Source organism: Lampris incognitus, chromosome 2 (genome assembly GCF_029633865.1).
Source record: "Lampris incognitus isolate fLamInc1 chromosome 2, fLamInc1.hap2, whole genome shotgun sequence".
In the NCBI taxonomy this organism is placed as follows: Eukaryota; Metazoa; Chordata; class Actinopteri; order Lampriformes; family Lampridae; genus Lampris; species Lampris incognitus.
In genome coordinates, this window is record NC_079212.1 from 114610640 (window position 1) to 114631776 (window position 21137).

General features: G+C 42.4%; 1 protein-coding gene across 1 annotated transcript in view; it reads right to left on the reverse strand.

Annotated features, from left to right (window-relative positions):
• The window catches only part of srpk1b (SRSF protein kinase 1b), a 51779-nt gene extending 33137 nt beyond the window's left edge, over positions 1 to 18642 (reverse strand). The window contains exons 1-2 of the mRNA XM_056302203.1: positions 18593 to 18642; positions 17886 to 17940 (exon numbers count right to left, since the gene is read on the reverse strand). Coding sequence (XP_056158178.1) covers positions 17886 to 17940; positions 18593 to 18605 — 68 coding nt within the window. The 5' untranslated portion in view covers positions 18606 to 18642. The remainder of the gene's footprint in view (positions 1 to 17885; positions 17941 to 18592) is intronic.
• Between the last annotated feature and the right edge of the window lie 2495 nt (positions 18643 to 21137).

Sequence of the window (21137 nt, forward strand, 5' to 3'; positions counted from 1 at the left end):
AAATTGAACTTTGAGCGAAGGTGGAAATGGCTAGGTTATACTGGTAGGCGGGCCTACTGCAAGACAAACTTGCGTTGATTGCCGACTGTCCATGCTGATCCGGAGAGCCAACTAACTAGGCCTACTGCAGTAAATATTGGTAAGAAATAACAATAAAGCAAATTACAGCCTCCTCTAGGCCGAATTTGGATACGCACTCAAGGTGGCCTGCGATATACAACAGCCAACAATGGTAATACGGCCTAATTTAATCAGCGGAGGAATAGATTGTCGTAGCCTACAACTCAGCCATGACCCGTTTTTATTATTTTGGACCCGTTAAGAAAATAATTTGCAAAAAGAGTTCTAAGTTCCCCGGTTTGTTCCTCGATTGGCAATAGCGGGGAATATAGGACCCTTTATTTGGAAAAAGGTCCTATGTTCCCCTGGAAACAGCGGGGAATATAGGACCCTTTTTCCAAAAGAGGGTCCTATGGTCCCCGGTGTCTATTGCAACCGGGATTATAGGACCTTTTTAGGGGAAAACGGGGAATATGGGACCCTTTTTTTTCCGAAAGGGTCCTATAGGACCCGGGGACTATAGGCATGGCCCCGACTGCTCAAGTCCACAGTTTTTTCTTTTTCTTTTTTCTTTTGCATAACTTGGAAAAACAGGAGCTTTAGATACACTTTGTAACCATTTCCAGCAAATCTGGATAAACAATAAGGCCACCATAAGAAAATATTTTTTGTGATAAGGTTTGGCATCACACAAAAGTCAAATATCATTGCGGCAGTCAATACAACTCGTTTAACAGAGGATAAACGAGCATCTCTGCTGTAACATTTTCAAACCATTCAATAGGGTGTGCAACAAAAGCCAAAAAATGCACCCCCTAATTCATTGATCCAAATCTCATGAAATTTGATACACTTGCTAAGTGGACAAATAATCAAAATCCAGCATTTGGTCAACATTTCTTAGTGTGCACTGCCAATCACATTTTAGCTGATAAACTAGTTTGTGATTAGATGATTACCACAAAAACCTGCTGATCACCTCAGCCGTCCTATTTGGAACCTTCCTACCAAGGTTTCATCTCAATCGGTGAGAGTAAGGCTGAATCTCAACTTGAGAAAAAGGCTGAGCAAGGCTGAGAGTAAGGCTGAACCTCCAACTTGAGATTCAGCCTTACTCTCACCGATTGAGGTGAAACCTTAGTAGGAATGGTTGAGCCTAAGATTTCATTATGGGTGAGATTCTCAACCATAATAAAATCTCTCATAGACTTCTATTGATTTATAACTCAGCCACTGATAACAACAGCAATTACACTTCACTTTCTAGATATTCATTATGACATAATGATGACCTGGACAACTGAACAACATATTTCATAATGAGAGGTTTCATATTTCATGAGTTAATACATAGATGTCAATGAGCCTCATTAACTTTATTGTATTCATAACAAGCATGTTTTATCATCTCCATTGCACTTTTAAAACACTCACATGTGACATGAATGCAAAACAATTCTTTGAATGCTACACATTCACACCACATTGAGCATAGTTATCAAATACAGGAATGGGCCCAGTTTTCAGCCATTCCATACAAAACTGAAATACCACTGCAACAGATGCTTTCCATGCTCGGCACTGTTCGGCCCTGCTTTGGGGAAGAGCCTTTTGTGTATTCAAGCCTGCAATCTGTAAATTCGCACATTGTTGACATCTCCTGGTGGCGAGAGGTAATCGAAATATAAGTTTGAATTTAGAAAATAGTATATCATTTAATGAATCGATGAAATTAGGCAATAAAACAACATGTGGTGATGTAACTATTACAGTAAATTATTTAAATGCTGCTATTGCTGTATATTTCACTCAGGTTGTCCAGAGATTATTTTCCTTGCATCTAGTCAGCTAAAACTGCAATCTCTATGTTTTGCATTATTTTATCCATTTGAAATGTGATGAAAATGTGGCAATTCTGTTGGACAATCAATAACTTACAGTACAACAGCAATCCAACATACATTTCATGGCCAAAATATGTGACACCCAAACATCATTCACACCCATATGTGCTTGATAAAACATCTCATTCTAAAACCATGGGCATTTATATGGAGTTGGTCCCCTCTTGCTGCTGTAACGGCCTCCAATTAACCGGGAAGGCATTCCACTACATTTTTGATTTCATACATCTGTTTGCACTGGGTGTGACTGAAATAGCCGAACCCACTATTTAGAAGGGGTGTCCACATACTTTTTGCCATGTACTGCTGTTGGTTGTAGATGCCAGAGAGAAATATAACTACTGCAGCTTATTTTCTCAGACTACAAACAAGGTGCAGCAGCCATTGTGGCTCATGTGCCATCAGTTCACCAGTAAATAGTCTGCACACTTGTAAAAATGCGATCCTTAGACCAGAGCTAACATAGGCAGTCTAAACCTAGAAAACTATATCATCAACACACCTATCAGCATTGACAGACAGACAGAGCCAGCACTAACAACTGTCAATAGTGCTGCCAATGGTGTTTCTTTGGTACACCGAAATCAAATGGACCATTATTAATTTTATCAGCTGCAGCTGTGTTTATCCTGCTATACTTACATCATAGAGTACCAAGACCAGCCCGGATGTCAGCAAACGCACTAGAAAGGTCTAGAGTTTAGTTATTCGTTAACCATACTTAGTACCAGCTAACTATGAAACTATTAACTGTGAGCCAATAATTTTCAAATTTGGCATTGCTTATCGCATTAATAGCTATGACTCAATGGCCTTCCATCACTTTCAAACTACTCAGACATGATATCAAAATTACAAAAGCACCTCGTGCCCTCAGCGGGCTGAAACCTCCATATTGCTGCTTGCTGCCATATTTCACTAGGAACTGCTCCTTCACATAGACAACCCCATCTGCTCTGAGATTATTTCTCTACCTCTTCAAAGAAAGGGTGTGCTGACATAGAAATCCTCTGTGCCTGATGCTGGGGGAAAAAATAAACCCAAGGGAAGCTTAAAAGAAGGCAACAGTTTTGACCAGTTTTAAAAAAATTTTTTTGAACGGAGTATCAAGAGGAGAGCCTAAAATTTATTTTATGTCTCTACATTTGACAAGATACATTTTCCCGGTAGCTGTAAACAAGGCAGCGTGATGAATGCTCAACCAGGTTACCCAGCTTAGAACTGCAGCACATTGCTCAAGTCAAGCTAAGGCCTTGGTTATATTGCTCATCCAGGTGAGCAGTAATGCACCCCCCCCCCCATTTTCTGTCTCTGGCACTGAAGTGGTTATAGCGATCTTAGCGCTCAGCCCACACACTGCACAGTCAGGCAGAAGAACACAGCATGCGCGTGCAGTCCGCGCATGCACGCACACACACACACACACACACACACACACACACACACACACACACACACACACACACACACACACACACACACACACACACACAGAGCACTGGCTCATACAAACGGGTGAATATAGTGATACACACACACACTGTTCACTTGAGATAACTCCTCATTATGACGGCTAAGACAGTGGGCTAATAATAAGCATTAATAAGTGGACAAGAGATATTGACTGAGGACAAAGGGAGTTGGAGTGCCCGAGTGGTGAGGTGGTTAGATGGACAATGTCAACACAGGAGGAGACAATGAGATAACAATATACATGTACTAGACGCCAGACATTCATTCATTTAAAAAAAATGACAGCTTCAATTTGAATCCCTTGTGCATGTATTCAACCTCAACATTTTTAAAAGTTAAAAGGAGACATACTGTCAATTTTCCATATCAAGTATATAAGTTTGCAGCACATCACACAGCTAGACAGTTTAGGTAAACATCTATGCCCTGGATTCGCAGTATACAGCACACCTGAAAACATATTTGTGGAATTGTGGATCCTTCAAGGACTTTTACGACACTTAACACTTCTATGGTATCTATGATCGCAGCATTCATTCACACACACACACACACAGTCTGGTCTTACCTGCAGGATGCACGGATGCCCATGAGATGTGACAGAGAGACAAGAAGAGACAGTGCAGGTGTTAAGAGTCCCTCTCACTCCATCCACCCAAGGAGAAGGAGGGATTAGACGATAAGAGGAAAGAGAGGGATCAGGAGTAAAATTAAGAGTTTAAGAGGGGAATCAATTTTGATGACTGACAGGCAGAGATTGCAGAGGAGAAGCGGCAAACAGGGTGATAAAGAGGATGGATGAAGGGAAAGGCAGAGGATTAAGAAACTAAACAGGGAAGAGGACGAAAACAGTGCAAAATGAAAAGGAGAAGAGAAGGGAGAAATGTAAAGGGCCTCTATGGCAGGCTAAGCACAGAGGCAGAGTGCCAGAGCGCAGGGCACCACTGCTCGCTCTCTCTCTCCCTCTCTCATCAACTCGCCCCCTCTCCCATTCACCATCTCCTTCTCTGTCCGACCGAGAACTCTCCTTGGCTGTCGTCAGTCTGCAGGCCACTCCCCCTCCCCTGATAGCCAACACATGATTGGCCAACACAGCTCAACACTGCATTGCAGGTGAAGGACGACAGAACCCCCCCCCCCCGACCAAAAACACCACCATTCCTCTTCCCCCTCTACATCTGTCCATCATTGTCATCAGCACCGATTCCTTATTTTACTATTTTCAAAAATGTTTAGCCAGCTTTCACTCTCTTTCAGCGAAGGTGTTGCTAGGTTACTTTGCTGTGCATCCATCAGGCCACTGCCTCTCTGGGGCTTGCTTTGCATATTTAACTGTAAGGCAGCCAACTTAAGTGTATCTGCTAGTGATTGTTATGAAAATTGAAACACTAACATTTAAGGGACAGAGAGGTGGGGGCAACAAGGACCTCGCAACCCTAGTTTAATTTCGGTGGTCATTATGTTGGTGTCAGTACAATTCAACTGTACCTTTCAATTGTCAATACAGTTGAATACGATGCTGTGCATGAGATAAATTAATAGACTGAAATCTCAAATGCTGATTACTCAAACTTTCAAATGGCAAAATTAGGCAGGACATGTGCCTCAGACATCAGAGTTTAGTTCTGGTGCTGTGTAAGCCTATGATTACGATTCACAATGAAGGAGCTTTACATGCATGCAAACTAAGCAAATCCTAAGCACTGTTTTTTTCCCCTCCTTGAAGATGCTTGTTTAAAAGACACAGCCTGTTACTGAAAAAAGGATGCCCATCACAGAGTTTCTGTTACCCTACCCTACCCTAAACTTTGTTTACAAATTGACTGATTTGAGAGGGGAGAATTTTGTCACTATGCAAAATTTTTGTGACAGCTAAACAAGTTTTACATTTCTACCACTGCCATGCCGACTACTTCGGTCTCTGGTGGCGATTGGGTTTCTTCTCTATCACTGATTGTATGTGGAGAACCCCAAGTCTCAATTCGTGGAGTGATAAAGTACAGCATGCTGTTAGGATATGCAATTCATAGTGAGTCAAACAGCTGTGCTGACAATAGACATATTGCACTAAGCATCACAGTAAATTGGCAAAACTATATGACTGTCTAGCCAGCATTGTTCCTGGATGACCTCGTTTCATTTATCTTGTAAAGCACTTTCTGGTTGTTTATAGTAAGTGGTTGACATTGTTATAAAATCTTGATGGTCAAGAAGTTGCACTACTAAAAATTCAAACAAAACTTAGTCAGTGGTCCTGAATACATCTATTAATATGTCTCAGTGTCTCTTGGTATGTAACATCTGGAATTAGACTTTCAGATTTATTGACTCATTTGTTCCATGCTTTAGTTTTAAGAAACTTAAATATGCTCAGAAGTTTTAAACAATTTAGATTTATTGTACTATTTTGAACTGGCAGGCCTTCACTAACATGATGCCTTTTTACCCTGTGCTATTTATAAAGCCACAGTAAATCTACAGATTATAGAAAATTCTGCTTCCAAGTTCATGAAGACTAATCTCACATGAACAGTTACAGTCCCTCTTCATCTTTATGATGCTAAAGACACAGCTCTTTCACGAACACCTCCACACCTGATGGTATTAATAAAAATACCAAAAAAAAAAAAAAGCTTCTATGCACCCTATGCATTGCCTTTGTGCACTGTCTGTTGACACCTACGTCCTATCGGACTTGAACCTATTCTTTTGCGTTGTTGTCTCCTGACTAGATCCTTGCTCGTGTTGTATTACCTCTCAGATGTACGTCGCTTTGGATAAAAGCGTCTGCTAAATGAAATTGTAATATTGTAACTAAAAGATTTTCTTCACCAAAAATGCTTCCCAAGGCCAAAACTGCCATTTTTTCCAGATAAAGAGTAAACTGATAAATCCTTTCAGATTTCAAAAGAATTTCCCGATGGCCTTAAGCGGAGTGATCTTCTGTCTGGCCTCTCTGTTTTGACATTGGTCTACTATGATCTATAATGAGATGATGTCTCTGTCAAATCTCATTTTTGCAACCTAGCACTGTGTGAAGTTTGTGCCTTTTGGCACAGCAACTACTGTTTCCATTCTTTCATCCGTTATCCAAACTTATCCTGCTCTCAGGGTCGCGGGGATGCTGGAGCCTATCCCAGCAGTCATTGGGCGGCAGACGGGCAGACACCCTGACCAGGCCGCCTTGAATGGAAGTAATTAATCACCCATAACATTATGTACCATTTATTGCAGTTTCCTAAGAAGGATGGAGGGTGGAGACAACAATAGAACTACGTGTGCAATCTTTTGGCTTAAATCCTATTACAATTAGTACATGTCAGCTGGAGTTTGATATGTAGTGACTGCAATAAGGTAGACAACACAGATTTGCCCCCTAGATTTCTTCATTACTGAACATAGCCAGGCCAGCGAAGTGATTTTGTTGTTATTTGAAGGCCAATAACACACATACACTGCAAGTATGAGCCAAAGACTTGGCTCATACTTGCAGTCCTCAGCATACTATGCAGTGAACACAGCAAAATAATACCAATTGAAGGTAGCAATTATGTTTGGGGGTATCGTTTTGATACTAGTACAGTTAGACCATGTAATGTAATTAGGTTTTAAAACGACAATGATTACCAGTAAAAATTATCTTTAAAAATTAAGGTTAATAATGGGTTGGCTGTATGGTAGTCAAATGAAACCCATCACATTTCAATAAAATACAATACTTGGTACAATTTTAAAGGGAACCATTGTGTTCAAAACATAGGGTAGGTCTATATGTTGTATTAGGTAGGATATCTTATGAGTTTTATTTAAGTTGACTTCAGGGTTTCGCAGAGGGTAGCAAAGAGAGAGAGACAGCAGCAGATGATGGAGAGAGAGAAAAGAGAGCAGCAGATGATGAGAGAAAGAAGAGGGACAGCAGCATATTATGGACAGAGCTGGAAGAGAGAGAGACAACAGCAGATGGAGAGAGAGTTAAGAGAGCAGCAGATGATGGAGAGAGAGAAGAGAGCAGCAGATGATGGAAAGAGAGAGGGAAAAGAGACAGTAGCAGATGATGGAGAGAGAAGACAGACAGCAGCACATGACAGAAGAGGAGAGAGAGAGAAGAGAGCGAGAGAGCAGATGATGGAGAGACAGAAGAGTCAGCAGCAGATGAAGAGACAGCAGCAGACGATGGGGGAGAGAGTGAGAGAAGAGATACAGCAGCAGATGATGGAGAGGTGAACAGTGCAGCACTAAACGGCATGAAATGTATCTGAAAATTGTGTGTATGAGAGAATTAATGATTTTTTTAATTAGAAAATTAACATAAATACATACTATGTTTAACTGTTTTTATCTAGTCTGGTAATGTAGCATGTCAATAAATGCTTAATGATAGCAGTTGTGAAGTATTCTGCTTCTACTTAATACTAATATCAATTACTAACAACTACTAGAATTTTTTAACATTTACAATTCATAATTAATTTGGAAAGTAAGCAACAGTTTGAGGTACACATTTAAATTTTTCAATGATTAAGACACGTACTTTGAATGTAAATAAGGTGCCAGACTACATAAAAAAGCATCAAAATAGGGCTTGTTTATCCAAAAAAAAAAAAAGAAAAATCCAGGGCAGGATCCCCTCGACCCAAGAACGGAGGTCTGGGCAAAGCCCCGAAAGTTCTCAAATCCTAAAAACACCCTTGCTCCTCAACAAAGTCTACATGTTTTCCATTGAAAAAGCCTAATCATTTAGCCTTAGAGGGTAAAGATGCTTGTTCCTCCTTAGTCTAGCGATACCAGACAATTAGAGATCTCCGCCTACCAATATCTGAGAACTTTTAAATGCAAGATGACAGTTGCTACAACAGTAGCGAGAATGGCTGCTAACAAACCTACGCCCACTGCTTTGGAACTCGAGTTCAGCCATTCTCAAAAGGTGGGCCGCGGCCCATTGGTGGACCGCATAGCACCACCCAGTGGGCCGCGGAGGTACTGCCAAAATAGTTAGCCAAAATGAAAATATTTGTCTTAAATTAATAAATAATGAAAATAACTGCACATGACTCGAACGTCATCAGTTAGAGACAAAAGTTTTTTCGCTGTTAGTTCTGGTGTCTGAAGGAGAGCGCAAGCAAGGATTTATATTTTATTTCGACTACAGTAAAACGATGGATCAGTTTTTAAAGAGAAAAGGTGATGGAGGTGAGACTTCTGCACCAGCTAAGATTCCGAAGCGTGTGGTCAGAAAATACGACCCTGTCTACATTAAGTTTGGATTCACAATGGCAGGTAGTGATGCAGAGCCAAAAGCACAATGTGTCCAATGTGGTGAAGTCCTCTCAAATGAATCATTAACACCATCAAAGCTGCAGAGACGCTTAAACACAAAACACCCTGGATGTGTTGGAAAACCAAAAGAATATTTCCAAAGGAAGCGAGGCGGGCTTCAAGCAGAACACAAAGCCATAAGTACGCTAACAACGCAATCAAAAGCTGATCTGAAAGCGAGTTACCTGGTGGCTGCTCATGTAGTTTGTACCAACAAAGCATTTACAATCACAGAGGATCTCCTCTGGCCTAGCGCCGTGGATATGTGCCCAGACTTACAGGGGTAGGCAACGGCAATGAAAATCCAGACTGTGCCGCTATCAAACGACACAGTGAGAAGAATTGTTGATATGAGCGATGACATCGAAAGCCAACTTCTGGAGAGAATAAAGGCAAGCCCACATTTTACCATACAGTTGGACGAGTCTACTGATGTTAGCAATGCAGCTTTATTGCTGGTTTTTGTGAGATACAGCTGGGATGGTAATTTTCATAAAGATCTACTTTTTTGCAAAGAGCTTCCCACCAGAACCACAGCAGACGAATGCTTCCGCTGAATTGAAAATTACTTCACTGAAAAAGGACTAGATTGGAAACACTGTATGTGTCTGCACGGACGGCGCTGCATCGATGACAGGAATACATTGTGGTGTTGTCAAGCAAATCCAGGAGAGGGCGCCGGAGGCAAAGTGGACGCGTTGTTTCTTACATCGGGAAAATCTGGCTACGAAGATGTCACCAGAGCTGCATGACGTCATGAATGTGGCTGTGAAAACTGTCAACTATATTAAAAAAAAACCCACAGTCAACTCAAGATGTTTTGCTGCTCTGTGTGAGGGAATGGATGCAGATCATGTGCAACTCTTGTATCACAGTGAAGTAAGGTGGCTTTCAAGAGGACATGTGCTTAATCGCCTGTTTGAACTGAGAAAAGAAGTGCATGCATTTCTTGATGAGAAGCAGTCCCCTCTGACAGAGCATTACATCGATGATGACTTTTGTGCAAAACTAGCCTATTTATCAGACATATTTGATCAGTTGAATCAACTGAATATGTCAATGCAAGGAAGAAACAGCACCGTGTTTTTAGTTTCAGACACAATTGAGGGGTTCAAGAAAAAAACTCATCCTTTGGAACAGGAGAGTCAAAGAGGGACGAATGGATATGTTCCCACTCCTGAGTGAAACTTTGGAAGGTTTTCCTCCTGTTAACATTTCCAATGTTGTCACCCAGCATTTAACTCAGTTGTCAAATAAATTTTCAGATTACTTCCCAGAAGACCCCCGGAATGGAAATCTTTGGGTTTTAGACCCATTCTCAGTGGATCCTGCATTTGAAGACATGGCCCTGTCCGCTGTGTTGGAAAACCAGCTGATGGATCTATCAGCTGACAGCAGCCTGAAGCTTCACCTCACACACGTTGCCCTTGCTTCATTCTGGATATTGGCTGCCAATGAATATCCCTCTCTGTCACAACGGGCAATCAAATTTCTGTTGCCTTTCACCACCACATACCTGTGAGTCAGGGTTTTCCATTGTGACTGTCACAAAATCAAAGGCTAGGAACAGACTGCAAGTAACTCTGAATGCTACCCTGCGAATCAGCCTCTCACCCATCCCACCCCGGCTTGATCTGATCATTTCTCAGACGCAACCCAAAGTATCTCACTGAGGGCAAGTAAAATATTTAATTCAATCATTGCAGCTGACAGTGACATAGCAATCGTTGACAGATCAGAATACCCCTTTATTTATTTTATAAGGTTTTACATTTATTTCGGTATGTGGGCCCTGACTATCTCGACACATACCCAAGTGGGCCTTGAGTTACAAAAGGTTGAGAACCCCTGCTCTAGTTAACTCCTTACTGGAAATGATGCTCTCCCCACATCCTCCTCTGCAGTGAAACAAACTGAAGATAGTGAATCACTTTGTAACACGGAGAGAGCTTTTTAAAACATTGAAAATGGATGTCCCGAGCAATGTTAAGATAATTTAATTCCATTTATCTGATTGACTAAATGACGAGTCTAGTTCCTCCTCCATTCTGCAGTCAGTCACAGAAAGAATGAAAGTATACATGCATGTAGTAATAGATTTAGAAAACTGAAAATTCAAAAAGCCCAGAAATTACCCATTACCACCACAAGATATCCCCAATGAACTACTAAGCTTCTTCTCTTTCCCAGATTTGCATATAGCTGATGCATCCCATGAAGCAAAGTTAGGTATATTTCTGTAGCTCATATACAGTATAGTACTTAAGATTTGACTCTCATCATCCACAGGAGCACAAACTAGGAGTCATCAGGACGCTGTAGTATCAAGCTGACAACGTCCCCATTAAAACCTCAAATCCCACATTAAACAGGCCCTGGTTAAGTGTGGTTATTCTAACTGGACGTTTTTCAAAGCCAGGAAGACATCCAAACAGTGCACCAGCCTATTGAAGAGAGAAGGGCAACAGCTGTCTAAGCGTAAACCAGTGGTGTTTCCGTATGTAGCGGGAATGTCAGAAAAGTTGAGATGCATATTTTCCAAACACTGCGTTTCAGTTGCTTTCAAACCCCAAAACATGCTGCACCAGAAGTTGGGAACCCCAAGGCTGGGTCCCCTGGCACAAACAGAACAATATAGTGTATGCTGTTAAGTACCGGGAGGATTGCCGTGACTTGTACATTGAGGAAATCAGACATTGGTCAAGAGGATGGCACAACACCGGAGAGCTAACCTGTCAGGCCAGGACTCCGCAGTCTACACCCATCTACAGGCCAGTGGCCACTCTTTCAAGGATGAGGATGTGCACATCCTTGATAGGGAGGAACACTGGTTTGAACGGGGAATCAAAGAGACCATCTATGTGAAGATGGAACAACCATCCCTGAACTGGGGGGGCTAAGAGTACATCTGTCACCATCTCACAATGCTGTGACTGCAAACATTCCCAAATCCTCTGTGAATAGTACACATGGCCATTGAAACTCTAGTTAATGGTCACGCCCATATTTGCATATTGTATCGAATTCGGGGGGGGGGGGGCAGCCCGGGAACCGCCACAGCCGGGACGCGAACTCGTATCTCCCACTCTGCAAGCGACAACGTTAACCAGTCGACTAAAGGGTCCGACCCGTTAGTCAAGGACCAACGTGTCTACTTATCTATGCACGTTACACTACCCCCCTCCTTCGGGAAGCGCGTCCCCACGCTTCGGCATATCAGCTCTCTCATGCCTCTGGGCGCACGCGCTTCCGATGATCTCACGGTCTCACCATCCCACTTCTGACACCAATGTAGCGAATTCGGGGGGCAGTCCGGAAGACCGTCGGCACAGCCAAAACGCGAACCTGTGTCTCCCGCTCCGCAAGCAACAACGTCAACCAGTCGACTAAAGGGTCTGACCCGTTAGTCAAGCACCAACGTGTCTACTTATCCATGCACGTTACAATATGAAACTGGTTGTTGGTTTCGGTCGTTATGTAATTGTATTATTTGTAAGGGTGGGGATACCTGCAGTCAGTTTAGACTGAAGAGATCACTTAGATTAGTGATGAAACGTTATCTGTCAATAAACATCCAGATGAACTGATTCAACCTTCTTTGACTCGTATAGAGCACTGTCATACACAAAAACTATGACGGCTCAAAATGGGAAATTGAATACACTTTTGCTTGTGTAACAATTCTGGATAATGTAGGCTTTCCAACAAGCAAATGCTGTGCATACAATGCACTTTGGTATGTTGTCCTGCCTATCAATATGGATATCTGCACAGGCGCTGCCAATTTTTCTTAAACCCTAGATGTTGCCATCTGTAGGTCTGATAACATCTAAGATGGGTGACAGATAATTAATTGGATATTATCTGCCTGCACATTATCCAAAACAAAAATAAATTTTTTTACACGTGCAGTGTTTAGCTTTTGAGCAATTTAGCACAATATTGACTGTGGCTGGCGACTTAACATTATTATACTAAGTTCGATTAATTTGTAATGTGGCATACATCAGCCAGACATCACACCAGCCATGAAAGAGGTTGCACAAAAACCCCAACGTGTTTGTATTCACAGTAGTAGCTTACACCAGACAAAACCGATTTAATCGGGTTCCATATTTGGAAAGAAAAAAACACGTAAGAGCCTTTTTAATTATCTCATTAGTAAATTCTGAATAATCAAACATACTCAATGCCTAATGAGCGGCCTATGCCATGGTAGGTGGAAACACATTTCCCCTTACATTGAAGTGGAAGACTACTATGGCAAACTTAAGGGCCTAGACACACCAAACCGACGTCAGAGAACCAGCGGCGACGAAGGCCGACTATTGCGTCGCCTCACGTCACCTTCGTCTGGACCAAAAAGTAGCACTTGGAACACACCGCAAAGATTACTGCCAACGGCCAACAGGCATGTACGTTCTGCGCATGCATGAGAGGAAATAACGCTCCATAACAGCAGGTGGCGGTAGTCTGTATTCGTCATTCAACATTTGAAACCGGAAGACCCAGGACTGCGGAAATCGTAAACTAAGCAGCAGTTGCTTACCGCCATTCAATTCTCGCTCACTACAGACGGTGTCGTAATATAGCGACTTCAAATCGAGAACACGTCTGATAAAAAGTTGCAACTGACACTGGCGATGTCAGCCCCTGGTCTTTTGGTTGTGGGAGAAGATATGATATTGTAGCGATCATGGATGATTAGGCTCGGTAGCCCTTGGCTAACGGGTCAGACCCTTTAGTCCAGTGTTTCTCAACCGGGGGTCCGCGGACCCCTAGTGGTCCGTGGTGTAATTGCAAGGGGTCCGTGAAAATAAAATATCTTTAAAAAAAAGATCCTATGACATTTATAGAAATAGGATTATTTTACTCAAATGTGACTGAGACCTTTATCTACCTAAACTATAAAGGGTAACAGGACTTTTTTCTCTAATTACATCTGTTTCACAAGTGTAATTTATTGTATTTTAATAAGAGATCTCGCTCCCGTTTGAATTGTTAAAAGTTACTGCATAAAAATTCTGTTTACATATATCTGAAAGTTACTGAGTATATATTCTGTTTTGTTACATATATCTGAAAGTTACTGCATAAGAATTCTGTTTTGTTAACTATATCTAAGTTACAACTGAAAGCTCTTATTTTTGACCCCCAAGAGTGAATAAATGCTATAATGCAATTTAAAATGCAGTTTCTACTGTTTCTATCAAATTGCAATCCCCCTCCCCCAAGATAAGGTGGAGGGGTCCTCAGGGTAGATCAAAAATACGCAGGGGGTCCAGGACCCCAAAAAGGTTGAGAACCACTGCTTTAGTCGACTGGTTAACGCGAACCCGTATCTCTCGCACCGCGGGCGACAACGTTAACCAGTCGACTAAAGGGTTCGACCCGTTAGCCAAGGGCTACCGAGCCTATTCAGCCGTGATCGTTACATTGCCCCCTTCCTTCGGGAGGGGAGTCGCGTCCCCGCGAACCGCCAAGGTCGGGACGCGAACCTGGGGCTCCCGCATTGCGGGCGACTACGTTAACCGCTCGATTAAAGGGTCCGACCCGTTAGCCAAGGTGTCTACTTATCCATCCACGTTTCATTACCACCCCAGTCCTCCGTCTCCTCCGGGAAGCGCGTCCCACTTCTGACACCAATGTAGCGAATTCGGGGGGGCAACCACAGGACCCGCCGCAGCCGGAACGCGAACCCGTATCTCCCGCACCGCGGGCGACAACGTTAACCAGTCGATTAAAGGGTCCGACCCGTTAGCCAAGGGCTACCGAGCCTATTCATCAGTGATCGTTAGAATATATAAGTTTATTTTCGATCTCACGCCAGAGTTCCGTTTTCACCACTCGGTTGGCATAACGTTTTTTCTGTAATGTCGTACAGAGCTGGCCTCTCCTGAATCATGCTGATCAGCTGGTCTTCAGTTTCTTCATTCCAGTTTGCCATGTCGTTGTGAAAATATTAGCTTACCAAACTGTTCAGTGAGATAAAGACAAAAAATGAGAAGAGGCTTCCGCATGTGGCCTCTTGACCGAGGTCGTTTGCTTGCTTTCGTAACTTCCTTTCTCTTCTCAGGCACTGCTTCGCTAAGCTGAACAGCCAATCAGAGTGAGCTCTCTCACCGACGGGCTCCGCCGCCGAATCAACTGAATCGGCTGCCGACAGGGGTCCGACCAGTGCCAACGGTGCAGACCACACCGCAAAAATTAGGGCCACAGACGCTCAAATTGGCCGACGGCCGACCGTCGGTCTGGTGTGTCACGGCCTTAAGGCTGCATTCTTCAACAGGACTGTGGCCACTGGACATTTCTTTCATTTCTGAGATATGACATGATAGTATCTCCTGATTTCTCTTAGTCATGACTTTTTCCTCACATCCTGACCAATCAGATCGCCGGAAGTGGAAAACACAAGGGTAAAAAAAGGAGGAAGAGGTTTTGGGGATGGAATTTGTCATACATATATATCCTCCCCTATCCCCCGGAACAAGATTAAAGACAGAAAAAAATAAGTAGTGATGAATACCTAGACAGCAGAGTAAAACAGCAGCTGTATGTAACTGGAGTTGGGGCCAACAGCGCTGACAAAGGTAGATGAGCATGCTGCAGTGCTCGCACCTTACAGTAGGACTTCAACACCTCCCCAGCAAGCATGGGGTTGTGTGAACAGTAAGACAAAATGCATTACTACTTTTTTTAAAGGTCATTAAAATTATATTGAACATCTTAAATTTGATTCTTGAGAACTATTGATTTAGAATTTTTAATATGAACTGGACAATGAAATGGAATGCAAGATGACAGTCTGTCAGACAAAGATATGTGCCTCCACATTAAGACATGGAGGTCAGTGTTTGCGTTTAGTTCTGCATCCAGAGAATCATCTCACTTATGAAGTGGTGCTCTAGGCAAAGATGACATGACCTGTCAGTCTCAGACACAGAGAGAGAGAGAGAGAGAGAGAGAGAGAGAGAGAGAGAGAGAGAGAGAGAGAGAGAGAGAGAGAGACCAAAAAGAGAATGTGGTTCAGGTGGGGATAACAAATCCCTTTTTTTCTGCTCCAACCCTTTAAAAAAACACACTATCCTCATGGCATAAAAGCACTTCACCCTCTTCTCCTGAAAAATTGTATTGTATGTGTGGTTAAGATGGGTAGCCTCCCCTGCAGGAGGATATAAGAATGAAACACAGACAGCCACTGCAGAAGAGAGGGGGAAAAGAAAGCTGTAGTTAGTTGCAGAAGATTATATGCGAATGGGTTACGTAATGAACTGCAGCTCTGGCTGGCAAAGAATTGAGACATGAAGATAGATGAATAATGGAGAAAGAACAAATTTGCCGGTAAATACACTTCAAATAGGCTAGTCATACTCAGTCTGCTGGTTTTAAAGTAGGTTTTCAAAAACATTTACAGCAGAGAAAGTGACATACAAGTGCAGTTACGAAATAACAAACAAACAGGGGAGAAGGAATAAAGTTCGGTAGCATGCAAAAACACTCTTTGAAGATAACAACTATCAAACTGGGACGATAATCAGTAAAACAACCTTTCTTCCTTATCTATTCTCATACAACACATTCTCTCAAATACTCAGACATGCCGAGGGAGTCAGGTTTATATTGGAGCCACAAAAGTCTGCTTATGCTACCTATCAAAAATGGATCTGTCAAAAAGTCCGCGGTGGCGTAGCGGTCTAAGCATCGGCTTGGTGTCGATGCAGTTGCCCACTGGGGACTGGGGTTCGCGCCCCGGTCTCGTCAGATCTGACTATGGCCGGACTCGATGTAGCAGCAATCATTGGCAACGCTGTCTTCGGGAGGGGGGCGGAGTCGGCTTGTGTTCGTCATGTGAATGCGTCTCTGTGTGTGTCGGAAAAACAGTGGTTCGGCTTGGATTCGCCTTGTCACGAAAGTGGGGAGGCGTCTCCTTCGAGACTGCCGGCCGGAGAGATGCAGTTGGCGAACGCATGCAATACGAGGGTGGGTGTTTGAATTAAAATAGGGATCAATTGGCCACTAAATTGGGAGAAAAAAGGGAAAAATCAGAAATAAATTTAAAAAAAAAATGGATCTGTCAATAAATCAGCCAAAATGCCTGTGGATGCATACCTGTTTACTAAAACATGCACGCACACACACACAACCCATCTTTTCAGCAAATTTAACCAAAGTCTTACTTAACCACCACATACAAACAATCCAGGTTTATAAGCCACTGCCGTGCACCTGAGGTCACTAGCAAGCTTCAGGACAGCGGTGTTTATGGAGAAGATCCAGTCCAGCAGCCACATGACTAAGGGGGATGGATGCCTAGCTATCGCTACGTTGACACGACACTTGGTGAGACTGCAATACAATTGTCAAAGCCAGGCAAGCTGTGGACTTTTTGCTTTCTTGTTTTGGCGTTAAGGTTTCTGCTAGGCTCCCCTCTCAACTCTGAATGCTGCTGCTAATTCATAGCTCGGCTACTACCACTTGCTGATACAAGAGAGAGGAGGAAGGGGATGTGATCGGAGAGAGGGAGAGCAATAAAGAGGGGCATGGTTAAGGGGAGGACAGAGAGAACGGGAGGAGGGAGCAACAATCACGTGTCTTAACGATGCATTGACTGTTCCACCCATTTCCTTTCTAATGAACTTTAAAATAATTATTTAAGGCTTTTCTCTTTGTACAGTGTAATTGAGTCCCAGACATTTCTCCCATGGGTTACCTCATCTCAGCAGACAGGTTATGTTGCCGTATTACTTTCAACGAAGCCATTTGTCTGCACTGTTTTCGGGGATGGACGTTTTAAAATAATGCAGGGGCTATTTTTCTACAAACGGCAGATAACAGATACAACCGCAATGCAACCGCAAATAAAGCTGACTAGCACTCTCATACCCACTGATACGTACGTAATACTCAGTCATTTGGATAACCACCTACAATGCTCCATCTGTAAAGTTTTCTGCAAGTTGAGAAAGTTCAAAACACTATCCAGGTTGCGTCATTAGTTAGGTATCATTTAAAATGCTTGCAGGTGTGGCTGAGCCAGCCAAGGTAAAAAAAAAATCAATGAGACATTTATCTGTACTGGTCAGGGTAAGAATGAGCACTTCCAGGGCAAGAGGAGAAAAATCGGCGACTTACTTATTGCCTCCTTTTTTAGTCTTTGTCCTCTTCTTCCTCGCCTGCATGGCAAGTACTGATGAGAAGAAATTCAATCGTTAGAACACATTCCCAAAACATTCAGGCGCCATTCAAAAACAAACAATTTTGCAAGAGTTTAAGCTGTTTTGACATGAAGTAAGGCTCCCTGAAGCTGAGCCGGAACGGAGGACACTGCAGGTGTAGGAAATAAAATCTTAGAGAGACTTGGCATCGGCGACGCTATAGGTGGCTAGCGGGTAACAGCCGACGTATTTTAACGTAGCCAAAGTGCAATCCTCCGACATAATAAAAGCCGGCCTCATGCATCGTGCCACCCTGTAGTTCCAGCTCGCCTGCCAGCGGAACCCTTTAAAAACGCGTAAATAACCAAGGTGACGGGTGACACGTTGCGCCTTAAGTGAGGGCGTTCAAAGCTACGAGCTAAGTTTGTGCTCTTAGTTAGCTCAAAGTTGCCGTCGGTACGGATCCCCTGTCCACAGCTAGCGGCTAGCTAGCATCCAGTAGCACGCACTCCCGGGTGGCTTGGAGAACGCGGACGCGTGGTATTGCCCTTTTATTATTTTTTTGTTCATCTTAAGTAACGCAACACCGCCGACAATACATATCCTCAATCTAAAGACACTAACGGTGACGGTATACGACTGGAGCTTCAACCTGTGATATAAATAAAACAAGAGGTACAATGCCTTTTCTTTCCATGTTGATTTCGGAGAGGTGGGCTGGCAAACAAACCCTGAAACTGTGTAAGCGCATAAAGCGGGTTTCATTCAGCGCAGGCGTCTGAGGGCAGAGGGAAAAAAGAAAAACTCCCCCCAGAAACAACTTTTCGAAGAAACACCCTCTTCTTGTCCAACACGCAATCCAAGCGTCCAGATCATCCAAAATAACACGTTTTCTCTTGCAACTGGAGATGTACTTAAAAGTTTATATATTGCATCGTTACCTATCCTCATAGTCTTACGTTAGTTAAATTTGTACGTTACGGACATGATGCACAGTTAAATTGCAGCTTTTGGGTGACTTGAGTTGGCCTTTTTGGTTATAATAAAAAGTGAATCTGACCTTGTTTCAGTCCGTAGCATCGATGCGTTTGCTTAAAAATATGAAATCTTTCACTTCGGTGGAGACGGTTTCTACAATGGAGTGTCCGTGTGTTATTCCGCCACCTGCTGGTAAGAGAGCTCTGTAGCCTGAACAAAATACACGTTCGTGTTTGGAAAATAGCCTTTATTTTCTAACAGTTGTATTTACAGGTGGCATGGCCAGAATGCGGTAGGTCGAAAGAACACAAGATATTCCACTCAGACGTGAAAGCATTGCAGTAAAGACAACAGCACAGGAACAACATAAAGTACTGACACTGGGACGTGCCTTTGCCAAAGGGATTACTGAATTGATTCTAACGCATGCGAAGAACTGAGGCTTCAGCATATCGTCGGATAAAAATCTGTGTGTGTTAGTGTGTATATACGCTCCTTTCCACGAAAAAAAAAAAACGAGATCAATCCCTACACAACCCACATCTGCATATAATATGGTTTGAGCATTACTCACAAAACAGTCCAAGTATTACAGAATGACAGAATCGGATCGTGTTTGCGCTAACACGCACAGAATTAACTCATACATTACGAAGAGCAAATGGGAGGGTTTGTGTGTGTGTGTGTGTGAAAAAAAGCAATTTCTTAAGCATTTTCCCTTAACATTAACCATGGCATATGGATGTATAGCTAGTGTATCATACGTAATGCTATTCACGCCCAGACCTCCAGGGGAGAAAATAAACAAGACTGCTCTTCGGTTCCCTTTCACTAAGCCATTCAATGGCTGAGGTGAACTCAGGTATGAACCCCCAGTGATGGGCAGAGGACCATGTTTTCTCGAACGAGCTCAGTTCACTCAATCATGTGCGTCATTTTTAAAGTAAACCAGATATATTAAATATTTTCATATAAATATTAAACGTTCAATAGATATACTTGTTTACTGTTGACCCCTGAGCTGCCTTTGTTTAAAATAATTTTGATTTGTATTTATGGATAACGCAGTATCTCAGGGAATATAACGCGAATAAATTCAAATGTGGGGACCTCCTCAGATTCTAACAAAAACAGCTGCACAGTTTGGAGTGGTTGACCAAAGGCACTGAATGTGTGAACGTGGCTGTCCGCTACCCCTGCAGATTGAGCTGAAGACAAGAGTTTGGATATGCAAGTGTTGAATTCAGTCCCCATGGCTGGAGCTGACAAGTGTTGACCTCGATGAAAGTTTTGTTGCTGACATAGGTTTAAGCTCTCCATAAATAAAAACTTTTTTTTGGAAAAATTCTAACATCAATAATACACTCTTTTATATTGATATGCAAAAGACATAACAAAAGATCATAAATACAGGGCAGACTGGTGCCCCCACATTCAATAAAAGTTGAAGAAATGAGATAAAAAAAAAATCTAACAATCTAGTTTGACTGAAGTACATGTACGCATGTGGCTGGAAACATCCGTTTTTTTTTACAATAGCTCGAAATCTTGCCTTGGCATGCTTCATGTATACAAATTGTGAGGATGACGACTCCTTTCTAAAACATTCATCTGTGACTCCAGAAAATCAAGTGCTTGGAAACAAATGAAATCAAGGAGAGGAGTGGAAAGAAAAGGATATCTAGAGGATGGAACAGCTCAAGACATATGGAAGCAAAATGTGCAACTCTCACGAGAAAGAAAAGACAAAAGAAAAGCAAATACATTCTAAGTCCTCACTTTTAACAATACACAAAGCCTAGAATCCTTTCTGTCACTACAAGGTCTATTTCCTGCTTTATATTAATTCAGTTAAAATGTTTTCATAGAATTACATGTCTTTGATTTGACATTTTAGGGCAAAGAGCTGCCCTTAAAAATTCACAATTACACTGAAAGGGAACAGTTAAGTCTGTCTCAGAAAATGTGACTTTTTACACAAATATGGTAACTTATTATTACTGGTGCACCTATTCATTTACAAATGTGCAGTCAACATTTTTACACACACACACACACACACACACACACACACATATATATATATATATATATATATATATATATACCCCGATTGGGATAAGCAGCTTGGAAAATGGATAAATAAAAATATGGATGTGTATATATATATATATATATATATATATATATATATGTGTGTGTGGGGGGGGGGGCGCAGTGGTTAGCACGGTCGCCTCACAGCAAGAAGGTC